This window comes from Ahaetulla prasina, chromosome 1, assembly GCF_028640845.1.
Source record: "Ahaetulla prasina isolate Xishuangbanna chromosome 1, ASM2864084v1, whole genome shotgun sequence".
Classification (NCBI taxonomy): Eukaryota; Metazoa; Chordata; class Lepidosauria; order Squamata; family Colubridae; genus Ahaetulla; species Ahaetulla prasina.
This window is the reverse complement of record NC_080539.1, coordinates 40,699,492-40,714,398: the sequence shown is the minus strand read 5'-3', so window position 1 is coordinate 40,714,398 and position 14,907 is coordinate 40,699,492. Positions and strand designations below refer to the sequence as shown.

At 38.3% G+C, this 14,907-nt stretch overlaps 1 protein-coding gene across 4 annotated transcripts in view; it reads right to left on the bottom strand.

Annotated features, from left to right (window-relative positions):
• The window catches only part of RTN4 (reticulon 4), a 50,237-nt gene that overhangs the window by 18,706 nt on the left and 16,624 nt on the right, over window positions 1-14,907 (bottom strand). Inside the window, exon 2 of one of the 4 annotated variants that reach the window (XM_058164937.1) lies at window positions 10,230-10,286. The exons of 1 other annotated variant lie outside the window; for it this stretch is intronic. In XM_058164937.1, the coding sequence (XP_058020920.1) occupies window positions 10,230-10,286 (57 nt within the window). Of the gene's footprint in view, window positions 1-963; window positions 1,124-6,934; window positions 9,251-10,229; window positions 10,287-14,907 lie in introns of those variants that run through there. 2 more of the 4 variants (XM_058164934.1, XM_058164939.1) reach the window with 2 other exon arrangements.

Here is a 14,907-nt window from a genome sequence, read left to right as displayed (position 1 = left end):
ATGTCCAATTTGATGAACTAAAAACATCAGAAAAACAGCAGAAAAAAATATGACTAAAGCAAATAAAAAAGCAATGTGCTTATGCAAGCTTTGTATATTTCTGAAACCATAGCTATGGACTTTAGACTCCATACCATCTTGACTAGGATTCCCCATTATCCACACACCCAAACCATCCCAGAAAGTTCTCCTTAAAACAAAAACAAAATCTCCTTTAAAAGTGAGATTTTGTCTGGCTATTTGAACTGAAGCTAAAATTTGAGGTCCAGACTTAAAATTAACATTTTCACAAGACAGATCTTTACAAAAAACAGAGATTGAAGGGACAAAGTTCAGTGATTTACCTGGAGTTACTTCTTTATACCAGATTGCTAAGGGATCTGAAGCATTAAATAGTAAACTAGATCATTTTGGAAATCAAGGAGACCTCAAATAACATTAGCATCTAAAAATAGCCAGGAGAGCTAGGAAACAGAGAGGGAGTGAAAACTAGGGAAGGAACAGCTCTTCATTGGTTTTACTTGTTTTCTTTTTTTAAAAATTGGAGAAGATTATGCTGTACGGAAAAAATAAAAACCCACGAGACAAGTATTACATTAAACAACACAATTTAACAGACAAAAAAAAGAAAGAAAGAAAGAAAGCAGCCCAAGCCATTTTCTTTCAGAGCTAGCATATCAACTAAACTGAAGCTGGCCCTGACATTTGCTCAGCCAGGGCATACCAAAGACAAGCTGTTCAATGCTGTCAGATGACAAGGCTTAATCAACTGCAACATTTGCAGAGTCAGAAAAATAATCTCTCCCCCATATTTAGCATTAGTTTCTTAAATGATTTTTCTTCCACCTAAATTTGCCATCGCATATGCTACAAATTTACCCCTACACCATGCATACTATAAGCTTTTTGTATAGAAGTCAACCCCGTAGCACCATAATGACTGAAAAGTAAAACTGCAAATACCCTTATCCTTCCAACTGTTCAGCTGACTGTCCATCTCTCTTCAGTGGATCTGCCCTTTCAACTCGGTTTATCAATTATGCATCTCAATGAAAAGGCTGCAGTTGGAGAAATAAAACACTGAGACATGAAACGTCAAGCTTCCTCCAGCAGAGGTCTGCAGTCTCTCGTTTGCTGCACAACTGCTGCAGGACTTAAATCACCTGACTGTCTTCTGGGTGTGAAGCAGACTGACGCAGTACAATCTGTAACTAGGCTACTGATTCCTCAGTTCAATCTGCTTACCCTGGTAACCATTTACTTGTTGATAGTATAAAAATCCAATTGTATGTGGGAAAGGGAAACACTGATGCTGTAATACATAGAGCTTTCCTGAGAATGTTTGGAATCTGGGGAAAATACATGAACGAGAATATATGTATTAACAGATTTTTTTAAAAATATGATCCATATTGAGGATGAACATTTAAACTCAGATGTGTACATGCTGACAAATGGAATATTAAGGCAACATATTTCTAACACTCAAAACCTCACTGCACAATTATTTTAGTATTCTTTCTTTTACTTCAGAAGAGTAGAGTGTATGCGTTATATAGTACAGTGAATCAACAAAGCAGAAAAAGGCCAAGAGAAAGGCCAACTGCTCATAAATCTTAACAATGCTTCATCAGGTCTAGCCTTACTTATTAGAACTTCTTTCTTGTTAAGATTCTTGTTATATTCTTGCATGAATATAAATATATATTCAGTCTTCTAGTGGATCTGTAGTTAATTAGTAGCACTAACTTATATATGTATAAAGGGTATTTTATAAAAATAAATTTTGAACAACGAAACAGTAAAGAAAAAAATTTAAAAATGTCTTTTCACTTATAAACAGAAGGTGGCATCAGTTGTCTACTTTAGATTTTTGTAACTTGCTGAAGTAACTGAAACTTCAGAACTCTGGATGAACTACTTAAGAATTTGTAGCCTGCTTTTAAATAGTTTCAAAGTAAGGCACAGCTAAATTAATGGATCAAATTAATAATCACCCAGTAGAAATTTGGAATAGGAGCACATATGTGAAACAATTTCCAAACCTGAAAAGCCTTTATAAAGGTTGCACTGAATTGTCCAAAAGCACATGGTGCTCAGTTTCTATGCTGAAACCCAATTAAATTCAGTGCCTTCTTTTAAGTTTAAATCCATTAATTTGTACTTTGCATTCTGAAACAATGGAGGGCACTTATTGTCAACTTCTAGGTCAGTAGATGGCTACCCTTTTTGCTGCCACGTGCCAAAAGCAGGGGTGAATGCAGGGGGATCGTGCGCACGTGTGCCCACATCCATAATGTCCCCCAGTGCTCCGCGCATGCGTGTGTGACCCCCACACACCCCGTGCATACATGCCTGACCCCCCTGTGCCCCGTTTTGGGCCTAGCAGGCCTACCTGAAGCCTCCGAAGGGCAAAAACGGCCTCCCGTTTCCAGGCTTCTGATGGGCCTGATAGGCCAGTTTTTCAACCTCCCCAGGTTCTAGAAGCTTTCCTAGAGGCTGGAAAGCTTTCCTAGAGGCTAGTTTCTACCCCCCCCCAAAGGCTGGGAATGCCCTCCCAAAGCCTTTGTGCGAGCCCTGTACCTACCTGGCATCCAAAACGGGCCACATGGAGATTACGGGGAGGGGAGGGGCAGCGTGGGTGGGGCCTGCCGAAAATCAGCTGGCCGGCACACGCATGCGTGTTGGAGCTGAGTTAGGGCAATGGCTCGTGTGCCAGCAGATATGGCTCCGCGTGCCACCTGTGGTTCGCCATCACGATTCTAGGTGGTAACATCCTTCTAGACATTTAACATAACATAACATCAGAGTTGGAAGGGACCTTGGAGGCCTTCTAGTCCAACCCCCTGCCCAGGCAGGAAACCCTACACCATCTCAGTCAGATGGTTATCCAACATTTTCTTAAAAATTTCCAGTGTTGGAGCATTCACAACTTCTGAAGGCAAGTCGTTCCACTTATTAATTGTTCTAACTGTCAGGAAATTTCTCCTTAGTTCTAAGAATTTGAAGAATACTATCATATCACTCTTTGCAAACTTACTCTTTTCAAGAATAAACAGTTACAATTCCTTCAATCATTCTTCATAACATTTAAATTTTAATCTCCTGATCATCTTCCTTAAATACTGTTCTGATTTGTCTAAATCCTTACTAAACTATGGTAGTCAAAACAAGACAGAAAACATGTTAGATTACATACAATGAAAGTGCTATATAAAGTAAATCTCTTTAAATATTTTAATAATATATAAAATATATTGCAAACGGGTAAACTAGCAAAACTGGCATTATAAATTGTTTTAAATTATTATTATGCTGATCTTGGTCTATATTGCATTATATTTTTATGCTTTGACTTGCACTTAGATATTAAGTGCATTTCAACTAAAAATACTAAAATGTTTTAATCCCACTGAAGAATTCTAAACAAAATTAGTGTCAAACATCTAATGATCTGTAGCAACTAATATGTAATTAATGAGCTGTTCATCCTTGCAAATGAAAGCTGGCAATAACATTAATTAAAAGTGAGATCATGTTGATTTTTTACATATATTTTTAAACAAAATATCGTGCTTTAGTAGCCACGCTTGTATATTCTTGTAAGAGCACTTTCTTCATTCTCTGTAATTATTATCTTAATAGCCATTTTTAACTAGGGCAGTGATATTCTCCAGCTAGCATTAAATGCATTGTTCTACAAAACTGATATACTCAGTTTATAGTAGACATTGAAATTAGTTTCAATCAGGCAATCAAGTTTCAATCAATCAATAAGCAAAATTTATTTGAACATATAATTGGGGTTTCCATGGCTCAACACATGTCAAGTTTTAACAACAGCAATCGTCTTACTGCATATATTAATGTTTTTGTTGTAAGAGCCTAGTTGATACTCCTAAAATATTAATTAAGAAGGATCTAAATTATACAATGGTACTGAAATTAATCTGACTGGTTGACCTTTTTACTGAGATAGAAAAAACATAGCTAGCATTTTAACTAAAATTAGCTCTGAAGATAATGTATTATTCTTTTTCCAAAAGTTGGATTATTAGTTATCTTAAGAAAATTCATTACCAAAACTTAGAATGATAGCTATTATAGATGAATGATACGCAATTGTTCACATTTTTAAAATTATGTTAATGCTACAAGCTACCTAGAGTCATATATTTGAGAAGGATGACTATATAAATCTAATAAATAAATAAATAATTTTTCCCTTCCAAGAATTAGCCATTTAATTCCCAAGTTTCGTGCACACAGCTTCAGGATACTGTTCATTGTAAAATTCTCAGATAATTGAAAATACTTTTTTTCAAAGCACAGATATGCAGTTAACAGAATATCAGATATTAAAATGGTATCATGGAACAATGTAGAGAACTCGCATGATGTTTTCTGGTGCATTCACAGGACTTTTCACCTAATGCACATGTGCCAGAGGGCTTGGCAATGGAAAATTTTACATTCTGGCAAAAAAAAAAATCAATGCATCAACAGAAATAGGTAGAAGTTCCTGTTGAACAGGAGTGCATAGACAAAACACCTTCAAAATACCTTCAATAATTTTTTGAGGCAATTGGCCTACAGAGTAACAGCTATGATTTTAAATGTAAGACATCTTCTGAAAAACGTATTTCTTATCATTTAATTCTAACTAGATTCTAATTCGAGTTTTTCCCCCCTAAATCTGCTGTATGCTACCCAGTCACTTTTGGTGAGATGGGTATAACAACAGCCATTGGTTAGTTTCAGCATATTCAACAGTTACAACCTTTTTGGATCAAGGAGACAACGACTAGACTAATCATGCCATTGTCATCTTCTGATTACACAATTGCAATTTGTTTTATTTGGGCTGCCCTTGCCAAAGCTACAGATAGTATAGAATGCAGCTGCCTACTTATGGCTGGTAGAAGCCACTATAGCAAAGTGATATTGATATTGTGAGGGGTACACTGGTTACAAATTAGTTCTACATCCAAGTTAAAGTGCAGGTAAAATCCTATAACATTCTTATGGCTCCAAATGTAACTACACTAAATTCCAGATTGAATTTTCCAGCCCAATATATCAGGCTAAAAAGACATGTTCTCACTCCCTGGCCTTCTTGGTTGCATTCCCCTTACCTTGGAATAGCTTGCCCAAGGTCAGAATGGATTCCTTCTAGTAGAGACTGAAGAGCATCTTTTTCCACATAACCTCTGAAGGACACAGAGCTACATAAAGTTTGGTGGTAGTCGATAGCAGAGCCACATCTGGGGGGAGGGGGGAAGGGAAGCTAGCAAATTGACCAATGTGATGCAATTCAGAGAAAACAGCATTCCCCCTAAAATTAAACCTTGTTCTGGTTTAGAAAGGCCATTAAAAGATAGCCATTACAGGAGACCTTGTGGGGAAATGGTATGTTTTTTTCTACAATAAGTTTTAATTTTCTCGGGCAAATGAAATGGACGTAATGGCTTATTGTTCCTTTGTTTTCATTTTTACTGTTTTAATCCAGGCTACATGTTAGAGAGTCATAGAATCTCAAATCAGCACATTGTTCCTAAGGTTGTTATTAATATTTAAAAAGTTGCATAAAATGCATTTACATAAAAATTTAAAAAACAGGATCTTGCCACACATTAAAGGCAAATGAAAATGCAGAACCTCGTCAACAATTCTACACACATCTAAAAATGTCAAAAGATTATTGTTTCTTCAATTTATGGACTGATCCTAATTCTACACACACAAAGGAAGGGCTGCCAGAAAATATCAAATAAAACAGTTCTAGTTCTCAAACTTTAAATAATGTATAATCCTCAAGTCTGAGTATAAATTGCACATTAGTAAATACAAAGGAAAGAAGCTAAACCACCCTTCTTGTTAATTAAATTACCCTCTTGTTAGAAACAGATCACATATTGGGTACAATTTATAATGGCTACAATTTTCAACTACAAACTATACGAAGGGCACAAGAATTGCTGAACACAATATCTTATCTCCCATTCTCTATTCTTCCATTATATGCATTTAGAGGTATACAGTCTCTAAACTAAAAAGATCATGTTATTTCTCTTTTACAAATTTCTCAAGACCTTTTCCAAAGTAAGATCTGATAGACGCAAGTTCTTGAACATAATGAACAGTAAGACTAAAAAAGGCCTATTCTTACTAAATCATCATCTTTAGCCTTTACTTATAAAAATGCCCAAATATTTCATTTTAGTTAAACTTCAGCCTTCTCCAATTTCTGCTTTTCCAGCTGTGAGGTGCTTTTTCTGAAACAAAACAACTAGGCCTGTATAAGTATGCCAGACAAAGCCACACTGCAAATTTATAAAGACATTAACAATAGTTGTTAAATCTTTCCCTTCTTATTCCAAACCATGGATCTTGCCTTTTGCATTGCTACTACATATCATCTACATTTTTTCTAGTGAACTCCTCCACATAATCTGAAAAACGGAAGAGCTAAATAAATGTTGGTATCAAAATGAGGTGGTAGTTAGTAGGCCAAAAGTTTCAATAGTAAGTATAATAAAATATAGTTGCATTTGAGCACTCCACTAACACCCAGAAACATCTCAATAAATTCATATTTAAAAATCACTGAATTTCCTGTAAGAATATTGGGATTTTAGCTACCAGAATTCCCAGCCATTATACTCAAAAATTCTGGAAGTTGGATGCATGCAGAGAGAATCAAGCTGGGGAACGTTCACAAAGACAGTTTAAACTGCAGAATCTAGTTTCTGTTATGATCAAGATGAAACTTAAATTAAAATGGCCATTTATATTCAGAACAATGGCAAGCAAAGAACATAGTTGTTTTCTCAGCAGAAGAGTTGTATAATATGAAGACATACATGATAGAAATGTGGCATGCAGAAGAAATGTAAATAGTTAATGAAATGCAAAAGAAGTTAAAGCAGATTACCTGAAGGCTCACTCAGCTTTGATGAAAACACAGAAAGGGATTTCTCCTTTTCTTTAACTGAAACATCTTGGCTCTCAGCTCCCTTTCTGACATTGACTACTTTTTTCTCTGAGGGCAAAGGAGTAATATCAGGGGGAAAATCCTCCTTAGCCGCTTTGTGTACTTCTCTGTCCAGGTCCTGCTCTTCAAATTTGCTATGTATGTTTTTTAAAGATAAGTCCTGTGCTACTTCTTGGTAAGCAGGTGGTATCAGCTCAGCTTGAAGAGTTTCACAAGGATTTTTACTTTCATTCTCCTTTAATATATCTTCGGTACTTCTCATCAATTTGTCAACTTGATAAGGGAATGTGTCATCTGCCTCTGGAGAGGACTGTGCAGACAGCACAATATTCTCTTTCACTATGGGTTCCTTAAAAACAGAAAAACCATCAGTATAGCCACCACGTTGTTCCATATGTTGCTGTGGAGTCTTTTCTTTCTTAGCTAGATCTGCAGCCTCTGTTTCCAAACACCAAGTAGTTGGTTCATTTTTTGAAGTTTCCAGTAGAGGCTGGAATGACTCCAAGTAGGGTTCACTAAGAGAAGATTGTACTTCTTTGTATGTTTCTTTCTGGTTTCCATTTGGTATAATATTGGTAATTGTTTCAAATAATGATCCTTTCACAGGTGCTGCTTCTTTCTGCACAAGATTAATTTCTGGTTGACCACTAAATGAATAGCTTTTGTCAGATGGCAATGAGGTCCATTCAAGATGCTCACTGTACGCAGGCACAGGTTGTGATACACACTCTGTGATTTCTGCTTTTGAAAAATCTGTGAACTCTGATGAAGATACTTTAGTCTCTTTAACTAAATCACATGCAATTGATATATATGAAGTATCTAAATCTTCTAGAGGTGGGTTATTCTCATTGTCGGGTTTCTTAGCAGCTTCAACCGTGACTTCTTTTGCCTGGATTACTGGTACATTTGTTGCTTCCTGATAAGATGGAGGCTTTTCAGATTTCTGTACTACATTCTCATAATCATTCTCATATTCATCAGCAGCAATGAATGTTTCAAATGGGGACATTTCAAGCTGCACAAGAGGCCCTCCAACCACAGCAGAGTTTGCAGTTAATGGTGCTTCCATAACAATATCTGGTAAGATAGGGGATGGAGATGTTTCAGACCCTCCTTCAAAGGAAGGACGGAGCTGTACAGCAACATTCAAAGACTCCTGTGATGACTCAGATGTTTGAACCAAATCAATCTTTGTTTCATAAGCAAGCTTGGGACTAATTACATCATGAAGTTCACTCTCAAAAGCTTCTTGAACCAAATCTGGAGTTAGACCTTCAGGGACATTAGTATCAGACACCTTCCTCAACAAAATCTCTTCTTTCTTTGAATCAACTTTCTGCTCTTGGCCACTTGTCAAATCAGTATGGGTACTGCCAAACTGGTCCATCATTTCTGCTATCTTTTTCTCATCTGTTTTATTTTCATATGCCTTTTCTTCTGTTAGAGGGAGAGATGTAACCATGTTGCTCTCAATTTTCTCTGATGATTCAAATTCTGTACAAGTAATGTAAGACTGTGAAGATTCCTTTGAGGCTTCTGGAGTGTCGGGGAAAGAAATATCTTCATTGCTGCTTTCATTCTCTTTTTCAATGACTTTAGGGGCAGATAGAGTCTTAGCTTCCTTGACATATTTGTCTGCAATACTTCCTAATTTATTGTCTATCTCATTCTCAGATACATCCTTAAAATTACTTTCATTACTAACCCAGGCGAGTTCAAAAGGCTTTAAATCTGCATATTCATCTCTTGAATAATGATTATCGACTAAAGTTATATTTTCACCATGATCATAGATAGCATGCTTCCCCTCTTCAAGATGCTCTTTTTTATCTTGCTCTACAAATAATTCAACGGGTGATTCTAGAGAAAAATCCTGTTGGCTTGCAGATAATTCTTCTATATCAGGAATTCTTTCAGTATCCAATGGTTCCTTAGTCTGAAATAGGCAGAATGAATGATCCGCAGCATATGAAGGTTTTACATTTGCAAATTCATTGCCATCATCTGCAAGGAATGGGTTTTGTGCAGTCTGGGTAGTAAGTTTAAACAAATCACTTCCAATTGGACTGTAACTATGTTTTGCAGGTAGTTCATCTGATAAGGTATCAAGAGCCGCATACTCTTTAAAAGGATTGACTGAAAGAGTAGAGAGGGAGGGAAGAGAAGCAGTAGCATCAAGAGAGGCAGCAGCAAAATCTTCTTGCCTGGCTGAGCATGCATGACCCAGTTGTTCTTGCAAGTCCATACCTTTGTCTGTGGCCGTGGACAGAAAGGACAGTTAGCAGCAATGCAAGTAACCTCAAAAGTTAAAGCAATGCTAATGATAGGTTCCAAAACAATGGCTAGCCCAAATCTTATTGTAGAATGATTAACAGAAAAAGCATGCAAGATTAAGAAAATAGAATCAAAGTTAATGAAGCTGTGAAAGCTATGCAAAATAATAAACCCCTCAAAGAATTCAGAACAGTACTAAGTGTACAAGCTTAATATCACAGATATGAGTAATGGTTCTCCTTTATCTTAATTCTCCCCTCTATTTTTTTTTAAAAAGTTGCCAATAAAGAAATATTATCTCTCAATAATAATTCAGAGACTGGCTAGTGGCTACAGACAGGCATTTCTTTTTCCCTCCCCTGCTTTTTCTGTTATGCGCATTAGCATTAGATATGTTTAGTACTAATCAGCTTCAGTGAAAAAATTGTTCAGCATTAACCAGAATAAGTACTAACAACTGGAAAAGTAAACCCTAGGAAAGAGGAAATTAATGCTAGGGGAAAGGAAGAAAACACAAGCCTGTAGCCTATTTCCAGTTTTAAAAATTGGTAATCATTACACTTGTACTGGTCCATATAACATGTCTGATAAAAAGGAAAAAAACTTATTACAATTACAGTAGCAAGCAGCACTAACATTAATACATCATTAATTCTACATAATTAATGCTAACTATGTCAACAACAGGAACTATATTAAAAACAGTTTATCAGTACCTAAATCATCTTGTGGAGAAGGGTCCAAGAATTCAAAAAGTGTGTTTTGAATTTAAAAACATTCATTCTGAATTTGTATTTTATGTCATTAAAAAAAACAAAGTTATGTTTATTAAATTTGGGTTTAACATTCTTGGATCCAAACCAAATTTTAGTAAATACACAAAGATGCTATTAGTGGGAAGGGAATACAAAAGACACTGGGCATACTCTAATGCAAAAGGCTAGCTGAAATGACTTGCCTGCAGAAGAATGCATCAGAGGTTCAGATGCAACAGGAAGAGCAAAAAGTGTCTCATCTGAAAAACAAATACAGTATGACCTCAGCAGAAATAAGTATGGAAAACAAAGTATTTTCAAAAAAAGAAAGAAGGGAAGGCAATATTCAATTTACAATCTTTAACAGATCTTTTACACAAGAGAAATGAAGAGAAAATGTGAATATGGGAGTTCCATGCTATATGTCTCCAGTTTTATACTACAAACAGCATCCTTTATATCAGATGGAAGTGTACATGATATCAACTATATTAGATGGAGATTTGGGATCACCAGTCAGGTAGAACTCTCACAAAGCACATTACATTAAACAAAATCAAATGTAGACATTATTTAGAGCATCAAATGACTTCACAAATGTAGATAAATATTTCAGTTCCTTTTATCAGTCACAAGGACAGTTTCATGGGATGGGGTTGTATGTGCTTCCAGTAAGAGAGAAGGACTCCTAACTTTTTCTAGCCTTCCACCTTTTCCAATTAATATGTAAATAAGTACAGTATTAAATAACAGAAATAATTGTATCTCTTGTAAAATTAAATACCACAGTGAACTTAGCAATGTAAAATAATTTTAGGAACCACTTGTTCCTAAATTATTGTTATTATTGAACAATCAAGAATGTCAATATAAAATCATGAAACTTTAAGTTAAGCAAAATACAATATGCTAGATTGAAGTTACATATCTGTAGAGATGAATACTTTTTCTTCTTCCACAAATCTAGCAAGTTCTTGCTGCATTTTCATTTAATTCAATGGTTAGTAATATACAATAATAGTGAAGAATTTACACTGAATCAAACAGCAAAACAACATCAATTCATATACTGACAAAAAAATTAGGGTTTGCCCAGCTTTTAGTTCACAACTTTTAACAATTCTGTCAAGCAACTATTTCACAAATAGAATGCTGAAGAAAAGAAGAGTGCATACTGATTCTGATAAGTCAATGCAGTTCTTTGATTCAAAGTGTCAAAGCAATAGGATTCAATTTTCCAAATCAATTTTAAAAAGTATCTATGCATATATAAAAGCTCTGCTTATCAAAACAATTCAGACAGATTTGATTAAATTCAACTACTTGATTTGATTTGGAAAGTCAGATCCATTCAGATACTGTATTTAACTGAACTGTCTTCTAATCCAGTGGTCACCAACTGGTGGTCCATGGATCACTGGTGGTCTGCAAGAAAATTTTGGTGGTCCACAGAAAAATTATTTGAATTTTTTATATCGCATTAAATCAGGGGTGCTCAAACTACAGCCCCTGGGCCTGATACATGCAATGAATGTTTGTGTTGCTGCAGAGTCTCCCCCTTTGGGGTCTTTTCATGTGGGTCGGAGGGGGGCAGAAATTCTGACTTGGGGTCTGCTTCAGCCTCCTGGTGTGGGGCTTCGAGTTAAAGCTGGAGGGAAGTGCCACTGGTGGCAAAGGGCCTCGTTCCAGTACGGGCACTTAACTATCCCTTTCATGAGTTCCTTGAAGAAGTGTACCATTTAGACCACAAAAGGCATAGTGTTCTGTCCCCCCCCACCTCAGTCCGGGAGGCACAAGCGATGACTTAATTAGCCGGCAATTCAGTCCACGGCAGCTATCAGCTCTGGCAGCAAACTAGTGAGCGTCTGCCAAGTTTCTTTGTTATCTTTTCTTGATGCCGGCGAGTCAACCAGGAAACCAGGAACAAACAGTACTTCAGCTCAAGTTCTCTCTAAGCAGTTGATTGGTTCGCCACGGAGTAGCAGACAGCCCCTGCTCCTTTTATACCCTGTGGGGTGTGGCTCCGTGACTCAGCACTTCCTAGGCCTTCCCCACCCCTGCTTCTGTTGTTCCCACCTCTCCTGTCTATGAAACCTAGGATCCAACCAGGACTGATTGTCCTCAGCGGGAACTGGGAGCATTGCCTGGGCGGGGTGGTGGTGGGAGATACAGGAGACAGAGGCCTCGTTATTTCTTCCACCTGGCCTGCCTCTGGCTCCTGGAGCTGAGCCAGAGAGGCTGGCCCTGCAGAAGGGAGTCCTGACAGCCCTTCCCCCTCACTCTCTGAGTCACTCTCTAGCAGGGGGCCAGGCCCGGGGGTGGGGTGGGGGCTGGAGCCACAACACATAGTCTGGTTAGATCTGATTACTACATTGCTCTATGCTTTCCAAGATACATCCGTTAACTATTTGCGCTAAGGTAAAATAAATTTGATCTTTAAAAACTATTTAGAAAGTGAGCAAACCAGACCATACTTAAGGGAGACAATGCACATTATAGCTCCATAACAATAACAGTGGATAGCTGAGCCCACCCCCCTCGAGTACTTTTATAGATGGTTCCTAAAGTTAGTACAAGTAAAATATCTCTAGTGCAGTGGCAACAGACACAAAAAGGAGCTACTGGCAGATCATTTTATGCAGTTATAACTGCTCATAACTGTAGACATATACCTGCTGGAAGTATTGTGGCAAGGGACCCTAACATAATGTAGAGGAAATTCCTTTTGAATATTGTTTTGGTATTTAATATTCAATTGGAAGATTTGGCTACATATTCACTATTGGATTTTGGACTGCTGCAGATTAACTCCTGTATCCCTGAAGGTTATACTGATAATACAAGGATGTATTATCAACAGTCTTATATGGGCTGTAGCCTGTGAGAATAAAATTGACACAGTATAGTTAAATGTCTATGGAGATTCTCAGTCATCCAGGTCATGTTTAAAGAGCTGAAGAAGCTTCTTGGATGAGAAGCAAAATGTCTTCAAAGAAAAAAAAACTAGAAAGTTTAGTTGCCTCTTGAAAAAGCATCTTTGGGACAATTGACATGATAATTAATTTGAACAAATGGCATATCAGTGACTTCCTTTAGAAGATGAAAGCTCTAAGTTATTACCGCAAACATTACAGCTAGTCCTCAATTTATCACCACAATTAGAGTTTCCATCACTAAGCAACGTGGCTAAGTGAATCATTACTTTGGAAACCAAACAGGCCATGCCTTCTATGGAGTGGAGTGCCTTTTTTAGTCCAGTGTAGCAGCAATCTGTCACATGGTCCTCTGTGGAATGAAGAGCTACTATTTATTTATTTATTTATTTATTCATATTTTTATACTGCCCTTCTCCGAAGACTCAGGGTGGTGTACAGCCAATAAAACGACAGAAATCCTAAACAAATTAAAATACTATAGCAAGTTTAAAAATCTGATTCAACCGCTGTATACTTAAAATATTAGCTAAAATTTTATCAAAAACTAAAACCCTATTAATAATAATAATAATAATAATAATTTAATTTGTATACCGCCCTTCTCCCGGAGGACTCAGGGCGGTGAACAGGCAGATAAAATAAAAACAATACATTTCAATAAAAACAATATTTAAAAAACTTATTCCAATAGCCTAAATTTAAAATACAATACGAAATATAAAATAAACCCCAATAAAATCCATATTTAAAACCCTATTAAGCCAGTCCTGCTCGAAAGAATAGATATGTTTTAAGCTCGTGGCGAAAGGTCCGGAGGTCTGGAAGTTGTCGAAGTCCTGGGGGAAGCTCATTCCAGAGGGTAGGTGCCCCCACCGAGAAGGCTCTCCCCCTGGGGGTCGCCAGCCTGCACTGTCTGGCTGATGGCACCCTGAGGAGGCCCTCTCTATGAGAGCGTACCGGTCGGTGGGAGGCATGTGGTAACAGAAGGCGGTCCCGAAGATATCTCGGTCCTATGCCATGGAGCGCTTTAAAGGTGGTAACCAACACCTTGAAGTGCACTTGGAAAACCACAGGTAGCCAGTGCAGCCTGCGCAGGATCGGTGTTATATGGGAGCCACGAGTGGCTCCCTCTATCACCCGCGCGGCTGCATTCTGAACTAACTGAAGTCTCCGGGTGCACCTCAAGGGGAGCCCCATGTAGAGAGCGTTACAGTAGTCCAGGCGAGAAGTGACGAGGGCATGAGTGACCGTGCATAAGGCATCCCGGTCTAGAAAGGGGCGCAACTGGTGGACCAGGCGAACCTGGTAAAAAGCTCTCCTGGAGACGGTCGCCAAATGATCTTCAAAGGACAACCGTCCATCCAGGAGAACCCCCAAATTGCGCACCCTCTCCATTGGGGCCAATGATTTGCCCCCAACAGTCAGCCACGGTTGCAGCTGACTGTACCGGGATGCCGGCATCCACAGCCACTCAGTCTTGGAGGGGTTGAGCTTGAGCCTGTTTCTCCCCATCCAGACCCGTACGGCCTCCACACACCGAGACAACACTTCAACAGCTTCATTGGGGTGGTCAGGGGTGGAAATGTACAGCTGGGTGTCATCCGCGTACAGTTGATAACTCACCCCAAAACCACTGATGACCTCGCCCAGCGGCTTCATGTAGATGTTGAACAGGAGAGGCGAGAGAACCGACCCCTGTGGCACCCCACAAAGGAGGCGCCTCGAGGTCGACCTCTGCCCCCCTGCCAACACCGTCTGCGATCGGTCGGAGAGATAGGATGAGAACCACCGAAGTACGGTGCCTTCCACACCCAATCCTCCCAACCGTCGCAGCAGGATACCATGGTCGATGGCATCAAAAGCCGCTGAGAGATCAAGGAGAACCAGGGCAGAGGAATAACCTCTATCCCGGGCCCTCCAGAGGTCATCCACCAATGCGACCAAA